The following is an 8612-nucleotide window of genomic DNA, read 5'->3' as shown; positions in this document are numbered from 1 at the left end:
CTAGACTTAGCTCCAAGTCTTCCCAGTCATACACTGTTGCCTGAGGCTTTAGTCCTTTGTCTTGGAGACCTCACCTCAGCATGAAAATGCTCTGTCTCCTCCAGAGTGAGCAAGGAGGAAAGTCTGATGCCACCTTCAAGTGAGCCATTGCTTCTGCCACCCCGGGGGAAGGGGGCTTTTGAGACAGAGTTTCATCGTATGGCCAATAAGCTGGCCCTGGAACTGCTATAGCTCAGGCTGTCCTTGACCTGTAGATGCTCCTGTCACAGCCTCTGGAAGGCTGGGATTGCAGGTGTTCAGTATCATGCCTGGCTGTTCTGAGCGGTTTCTTTCCTCTTCTCCCCTCCTACCTGCTTCACTCTCTGTCTTTGTTTTTGAGACAAGGTTTCATGTAGACCAAGGCGGCTTCAAATTTCTAGTCATCTTGCTTTTAACCTCCCAATATTGTGCCGGGCGGTGGTGGCGCACGCCTTTAATCCCAGCACTCAGGAGGCAGAGGCAGGCAGATCTCTGAGTTCAAGGCCGGGCTGGACCAACAGCCTACAAAACAATACAGAGAAACCCTATCTCGTAAAAAAACAAAAACAAACAAACAAACCAAAAAACCTCCCAATATTGCTTTGACTGGCCTCAAACTCCTGGCTCGGGGGCTGGAGGGATGGCTCAGAGGTTAAGAGCACTGACTGCTCTTCCAAAGGTCCTGAGTTCAATTCCCAGCAACCACATGGTGGCTCACAACCATCTATAATGAGATCTGGTGTCCTCTTCGGGCCTGCAGACATACACGCAGGCAGAACACTATATGTATAATAAATAAATAAATAAATCTTAAGAAAACAACTCCGGGCTCAAGCAATCCTCCTGCCTCAGACTCTCCAGCAGCTAGAACTACAGGCACAACAGCAGCATGCTTGTGTGTGCTTCCATGATTGTCCTGTTGCCCACAGACTAACTGTGACACAATGGGAACTGGGTTTCCCTGAGTCACAAATGTGAGGAAACCGGAAGCAAGGGTCACTATGGGTCATCGTGAAGAAAGCCTGCAATCATGATACCTGTCTTAAGGGCTCCATAGGGAACATTTTCCCCCCCACCTCACCATTCAAGCCTGTTCTGAACCATAACTCAGGAGATCATTTCTTCCACTTAGACATATTCTGCACTCTTCACTGATTTCAGTCAATCTCTGTGACGTGACTACAGCCTGCCCCATTTCTATTCTGGTGCTCACAGCCTGGTCATGCTTCTTTTTTCTCTTTGATAGTTTTGCTCCACAGTCTCCTCACCTCGTGTCTGACCTGCTGCCAGTCTATCCTCTACATTGTTGCCAGAACAATTCTTCCAGAACTTAGGTGAAGAATCTTCAAGCCAAAAATTAAAACCCTTGACAAATACAAAGTCACTGGCGCTCCAGCCCGTTAGCTGTTGATCTTTTTTCTTTTTTGTTTGTTTGTTTCTTTCTTTCGAGACAGGGTTTCTCTGTTTAGCCCTGGCTGTCCTGGAACGCTCTCTGTAGCCCAGGCTGGCCTCAAACTCAGGCGTCCGGTTGCCTCAGGCTTCTGAGTGCTGGGATTAAAGGCGTGCGCCACCACTGCCTAGTGATTTGGCTCCCTCTTTTTTTTTTTTTTTTCTTCCGAGACAGGGTTTCTCTGTGGCTTTGAAGGCTGTCCTGGAACTCCCTTGGTAGTCCAGGCTGGTCTCAAACACACAGAGATCCACCTGCCTCTGCCTCCCAAGTGCTGGGATTAAAGGCGTGCGCCACCAACGCCCGGCGGCTCCCTCTTTCTAGCCTGTCTTCCTCTACTTACTCCAGGCAGGCCAGCTTGGGTTCACTCCTCAGAGTTCCACAGCTGAGAGCAGGAGGTGTATCTCATTGCTTCAGCACCTCAGAGCCGGGCGTGGCACCCACCACAGGGGTATTTCTCTACCAGTGTTTAGTAAGTGAAGGAATCAGACAAGCTACTCTGGACGCCTGGTACCCTGTGGTCACTAACCCTTGGATAAGCTTTTCCAACCGTAACGTGTCTCTTTGTGCCAATGACAGCCGGAAAAGCAAATGCTGAGCTGTTTAGGCCACTTCATCCCTTTTGCCCCGTGACCTTGGGGATGTCATGTATTACCTTGGCACCCTCATTCCTCGTCTGAAATGAGGAAAGATTAAGATGGATTAATTAAATCAGTATTTATTGAAGCAGATACTGTCCTAAGCACTCTTTTTTTTGTTTGTTTTTTTTTGTTTGTTCGGTTTTTTTTTTTCGAGACAGGATTTCTCTGTGGCTTTGGAGCCTGTCCTGGAACTAGCTCTTGTAGACCAGGCTGGTCTGGAACTCACAGAAATCCACCTGCCTCTGCCTCCCGAGTGTGTCCTAGGCACTCTTAAATAAATCAGTTGGAGTGACAGACACCATATTCCCAGGAGAATACGTTTCTATTGAGGTGGAAACTACAGCAGCTGGAGAGATGGCTCAGCAGTTTAGAGCACTTGTTACTCCTACAGACGCCCCGGGCTCAGTTCCTAGCTCTCACAAAGCAGCTCACAGCCATCATAAGCCCAGGTCCCAGGGATCCGATGCCCTCTTCTCATCTCAGAGGGCTCCAGGCTGAGGAGTGGTACACAGATATACAAGTGGGCAAAACATAGCCCATAAAATATTAAATAAACCCACTTGAAGTGGAACTACAACTTGAAGCAACGACTTGGCCAAGCTGGAAGGTTTGGGGTAAATGGTTATGTTGACTTTAAAAAAAAGAAAAAGAAAAGTAAAAGTATCTAAGCCTGCATGAACATTTCCCAGATTTCCCAGCCTTAGATCACGGAAGAATGTCCTCAAACCTTGCAACAAACCAGCATTTGGTGAGTACCACTTCTGACCTGCAGGTGTCCACTGCTCGCCCGGATTATAACTGCTCTCCACACTCTTTCTGCATCTTTGCCCATTGTCTTTTTCTTTTTCCCCTGAGACAGGGTTTCTCTATGTAGCCTTGGCTGTCCTGGAACTTGCTCTGTACACCAGACTGGCCTTGAACTCAGAGATCTGCCTACCTCTGCTTCCCAAGTGCTGAGGTTAAAGGCGTGTGCCACAACCACCCAGTGCCCTAAATCATTTTTATGTTTGTCATACCTTGCTAGACCTGAATTCAGAAATGAGCCTTCCCATTTTTTGTTTGTTTTGTTTTATTTTCTTTGTTTGTTTTGGGTTTTTCAAGACAGGGTTTCTTTGTGTAACAGCTCGGGTTGTCCTGAAACTCACTTTACAGACCAAGCTGGCCTTGAACTCAACAGAGATCCACCTGCCTCTGCCTCCTAAGTGCTGAGGATTAGAGGTGTGCACTCGGCTGGAGTCTTCCCATTTTCAAGTCGAAAAAAGAAATGAGGTTCAAAATGGCTCACCTTGTTATAAGGAATCTCTCATCGCCAAGAGGCCAACGGTCACCATCAGCATCTGGCATGCCCCTGGAGACAGGCAGACATGTTTTCCTAACTGGGAGGTGGAGAAGAGACCTACTTGAAGCAGGACTGTGGACATGTCAGGAAGACTTGGGTTCTGCTCCTGATTCTTCCGGCTGCAGAGCTACCCAAGCTGAAGAAGGGGGAAAGGGACTCTAGTCCAGGAAGAGGTTTAAGAGCTGACTGAGCAGCAGAAGGAAATGAGGAGCTACCCAAGGGCAAGAACCTATCTTACTTTTATGTCTCTCCTGTCTCGTTTATCCCAGGGTCATACCTGGTACTCAACAACTGCCTGTTGGTTTGAGGAGGGCATTTGGAAGGAGGGAGGAGTAGGAACTTCAAGGAGTTTAGAATCGAGGAGAGGACAACAGAGAAGACAGAGTTCAGGAGAGAGACTCCAGACATGTGACCCTGGTTCCCTTACTTGGCCGTTAGGAGATCCTCCAGAGGAGCGGGGTGCTGTGTCTTTAAATGATTTCCGCACTGTCAGTGAAGCTGCTGTTCTGAAAGAGTTATCCTCTTGCTCCTGTGCTGGGCCTCCCCCTCCTCTCAGCTCCCCAAACCCTTCTCAGCCACTGTGATGGGATAATTAGATGCGAGAGCTCAGCACAGATGATGCTCCAGTTGCCTAGCAACTAATGGTTTCCATGGAGACCGCAAAGCACAGCCTCCAGAGCAGCCAGTGAGCAGCTCGGCAGGGCAGGGAGAAGACACAACTCTGCTCCTCCAGAAACCTGGGGAGGGTTAGGGTGGGGAAGGTGAGAGGGGGAGATTGCAGAGAGATGGGAGGGCTTAAAGGCACAGGACCCTCATATTCCTTTAAAATGTGGCCAGAGATATGCCCTTTCTTATCTCACTTTGTCTCACTCCTAATTTCAAATGGGGCTGAAGAACGGACCAATACAATCTGCTCTGCCTTAAACCCATCCTCTCCCTGATTCCTCCTTAGCTGGAACGGGAGGAGATAGCTTCCAAGCCCAAATGTAAACACCCTGCTATGTTGAGGCTTTGAGACATGCCAGGAAGATCTCCTGACCCTGACGTCCCACCCTTCCCTCTTCCCCACCTCAGGTTCTCCTTTGTGTGTGACTCTTCTTTCGGTGTGTAGAGGGAGGATAAGATCTCATCTAAAGGGGACAAAAGCCAAGGAGCAGGAAACACAGAAATCAGTTCTCCACCCAAAGGCAGTCTGTCCTGGCAGCATGAGAAAAACCTCTGTCCTGCTTCCCATTAGAGGGTGTGTGTGTGTGTGTGTGTGTGTGTGTGTGTGTGTGTGTGCACGAGTGGGCGCCTTAGAAATGCAGTTTTAGGAAACAGCTCAACAGGTAAAGGCTCTTGCCGCCAAGCCCGATGATTGGAGTTTTGATACCCGGAAGCCACATTGTGAAAGGAGAGAACCAACTCCCACAGGCTTTCCCCTGACCCCCACACATACACAAGATAATAAATGTAATTTAAAAATAAAGACGTGTAGTCTCAAGATTTACCCCAGACCCTCTGAGTCAGAAGCTTGCTTAAACCAACGCCACGATAGCCCATTGCACAATAACTTTGGAGACACCCTGGTACAAGCCCCGCTGCTCTCTGCCTGAGCCCCCTCACATCGCAGGCTTTAAGCCCACCCACCATAGGGGAAGACATAACCCTCAGCCCTTCCCTAGTCCCTACTCCTCTACCAGGACCCTGGCCCTTTCTCTGGGACTGGGGAGAGTAGGTGATTCCTGGAGCAAACACTGAGGGTACGGAGCTCAGGCCCTGTAGAGTGCCCTAATCTGAAAAGCCCCGTCTATGAAACACAGTGCCACTCAAGATGCCCGTTGGTCAAGAGAGTGATGGCATTCAGAGCCCTCACTGCTCAGAGTTCAGAGTAGGGGTCTCTAAACGCACATCACTCTCCTCTCTGATTGGAAAGCTTCCTTTACTTATCTCATTTAGTCTGGGGTGAGGGACACGAGGAAATAGTGTTTGTCCTGTGCTTCCTGGGACTGAAGCCCAGAGGCTCATGTGCTACCATTGTGCTACGTGCCCAGCCCGTCCTAGTCTCTTTGTGGTCACTGGCTTGTCTTGAGGGCTTCTGTTCTTTATTCTGACTGGTTTGTTTTTTTGTTTGTTTTTCAAGACAGGGTTTCTCTGTGTAGCCCTGGCTGTTCTGAAACTGGCTCTGCAGACCAGGCTGGCCTCAGACGCAGAGATCCACCTGCCTCTGCCTCCTGAGTGCTAGGATTAAAGGTGTGTGCCACTGATGTCCCACTTGACTTGTTTTGAAACAATCTCACTGTGTAGCCCAGGCTGGCCTGGAACTCAGGATCCTCCTGTCTCTTGTTTTCTAAGGTTTTTCTTCTTTATTCTCCACCAACTGAACAAATGCTTGCTACCTGAGTCTGTGGGTGTCTACTCCCCAACCCACCATCCTTGCTGGACTGACCCAGCATCCACCTCTCTGGAAGCCTCCTCTGGCCTCCCTTGTCCCCCCACCCTCTGCAGAAATCTGAAGGCTCACATTGACACCCTCAACTTCTCCCAGAGCCACAGAGTCTTGGGCCTCAGTGAACACCAAGGATTGGAGCTCTGACTCTGCTTTCCCCACCCTATTCCACCAATCTCCTTCTCTCGAATTCTTGCTAACCCTTGGGGTTCTCCCTGAAGACCAACTTCAGAACTCATAGTCCTCCTAGGAAGACTCCTACCTCCGTGGGGAGAAGCAGCCTCTACCATTGGGGCTGCAGACACACAAAGAGAAATCCCCTGCTTCACATGGCTGTTCTCGAAGGAGGAGCCACCCTCCCCTGCATAGAGCTAAGCAGCCAGGACCCAGCCAGGGCATCCCCCTTTGGTCTTGAGCTCCCCATCCTGAAAAACCTGTCTGGGGGCCCTCCCTGAGGCCACAGTGTCCAAGGGGCAAGTTGGACTGGATTCCCACAGCCCCTCCCACCCCAAGACAAAATCAGCCACCCTGGGGCAGGGCCTTATTGGTCTCAGGAAGCCCCAGTCTGTTCCAGGATCCAGTTCCCAGCACAGTATGACATCCACACTGCCTGTCCAGACCTTACCCTTGTTCCTGATTCTGCTGGCTGTCCTGGCTCCGGGGACTGCAGGTCTGTATTTCTGGTGGGAGTGAGGAGGGTTTTGGAACTCTAGACAGACAACGTTGTCTCTTCCAGACTCTCAAAGAAGGTGTTGGTCTAGCTGGCTGGGGTTGAGGGCTAGTGATGGTAGTGACCTGGTGACAAATTCCTAGGCTAGAAGTGTGGGAAGGTTTGTGGGGGTGGCGAGAGGTGAGGTTGGGAACTGACTGGCTGGTACAGTCTAGTTTGTCTCCCAGGCGGCTCAGAGTAGCCACCATCTACAGCTCAAGCCTGCCATCTGGTGGCCAGTTCTGACTCTGCGCCCTTTGCCATGATCCCCGGTCAGATCTGAGTTGAAAACCGGGCTAACTTCATCCTGCCTTCCCTCCTGACTTTCTAACAGATTTCAACATCTCAAGCCTCTCTGGTGTGTTGTCTCCGGCGCTAACAGAAAGCCTGCTGGTTGCCTTGCCCCCGTGTCACCTCACTGGAGGCAACGCTACACTGATGGTCCGGAGAGCCAACGACAGCAAAGGTGGGCTCCCCCGTGCCTACTCACGCTTCCATGCTAGCCCCTCTTTCGATACCCAGGAGCCTCCCGTTCTCCGTGGGACTGCTAGAAATGTGACCTTGCCTTCATTCCTGTTTCCCATCAGTGGTTAAATCAGTCTTCATGGTGCCTCCGTGCCGTGGACGCAGGGAGCTAGTGAGTGTGGTGGACAGTGGGGCTGGCTTCACCGTCACCAGGCTCAGCGCCTATCAGGTGACAAACCTAACACCAGGAACTAAATACTAGTAGGTACCGGATGGACACATGTGGGAGTGGGATACAGAAAGAGAAGTTGGGGTGCTGGTAAGCATGGAGAAGAGGGCACCATTAAAGGGTGTGAATAGTAAGCCTCTGCCCCAGGAGGGCACAGATGGGGCATAGCTATACAGGTGGGGGTTGGAACCCCTCCTCCCAAGTGCCAGGTACGTACTGGAGATCCCTGCTTTCTCCCAACTCCCACCTCTAAAGCATTTCCTACCGAGTGCAGAAGGGGACATTCACGGAGTCCAGTCCAGAGACCCCAATGTCCACGCTTCCTCGTAAGTAAAATGCCTGCCTCTCTCAAACCTCAAGTGTCCACACACCTACTTGAGCTCCGGGTTTTATCCCCTAGAACAAGTTAACTAAATTGTTTTCAGAGGGCTTTCTCTCCCCGGCTGAAAGTTTGCTGTGGCCGCTGCCTGCGCACTCTCTGCTGAAAGCTCCTTGTGTGGAGGGATGGTGCTTTAGTAAATCTCCTGGGTGCCTCTTAAGTGTTGCTCTCAGAGGTGTTGGACTGCTGGCTGGTTGGCTGGCCAGACTAAGCTGTGAGCCCTGGCTTGGCTAGGGGCCCCTCCACCCCACAAAGGTTCTTTTCTTCTGACAGGAAGGAACATGGAGTCTATCAGCTTAGGAATGGCCCGGACGGGAGGCATGGTGGTCATCACGGTGTTGCTGTCTGTCGCCATGTTCCTGTTGGTCGTGGGCCTTATTGTTGCCCTGGCACTGGGTGCCCGAAAATGAGGAGGGCTCTCCGGCATCACAGGCTCCTCCAAGACATCCAGCTTGCTTTGTCCCAGGATTCAGTCACTGGCTCTACAACCCCCCCCCCTGCCTTCTCTTCCGGTTCCTTGTCTCCCTCCACTCAGCCATTTCCTAAGCATCTCTCTCCCTGCTCTGTCTCACCTTCCAATACTCACTGCTGTCTCCTATTGTAGTCCTGTGAGAGCTGATTTTCCTCCTCCATGGGCTTAGCTCTCATAATAAAGGCTGGCGCACGTCTGTGTGAGTTGCCCTCATGCACTTGTTACGGCACCAATGTCAAAGACAGATGTATGTCATTCTCTCTAGCCCCAAGTCCCAGGATGACTTTCCCAGGATGGAGGCAACCAGGGGCAAAGGCAATGACAGCCTAGAGACAGCTCCAAGCTCCAGACCTGGGGTGTGAGTTTTTCATCCTGCTTTCAGCAGGTCACCCGAGCAGGACTCCGGGTTGGGCTGGGGGGTAGAAGCGGGATCACCACATGGGACGTGGCATGGAAGCTGACAGAGCTGGGGGAAGTACTGGAGG

General features: G+C 51.1%; 1 protein-coding gene across 1 annotated transcript; it reads left to right on the top strand.

Annotated features, from left to right (window-relative positions):
• The first annotated feature begins 5845 nt into the window (after nucleotides 1–5845).
• Upk2 (uroplakin 2) lies at nucleotides 5846–8323 on the top strand. The gene is made up of 5 exons (XM_005069434.4): nucleotides 5846–6543; nucleotides 6917–7048; nucleotides 7170–7308; nucleotides 7532–7602; nucleotides 7929–8323. Exons 1-5 carry the CDS (start codon nucleotides 6468–6470, stop codon nucleotides 8063–8065), a joined length of 555 nt encoding a protein of 184 aa, XP_005069491.1. The 5' UTR covers nucleotides 5846–6467; the 3' UTR covers nucleotides 8066–8323.
• The last annotated feature ends 289 nt before the right edge of the window (nucleotides 8324–8612 follow it).

Source organism: Mesocricetus auratus, unplaced genomic scaffold (assembly GCF_017639785.1).
Source record: "Mesocricetus auratus isolate SY011 unplaced genomic scaffold, BCM_Maur_2.0 Super-Scaffold_100022, whole genome shotgun sequence".
Classification (NCBI taxonomy): domain Eukaryota; kingdom Metazoa; phylum Chordata; class Mammalia; order Rodentia; family Cricetidae; genus Mesocricetus; species Mesocricetus auratus.
Note: the sequence above shows the minus strand (reverse complement) of the source record. Positions and strands in the feature narration are given on the sequence as shown.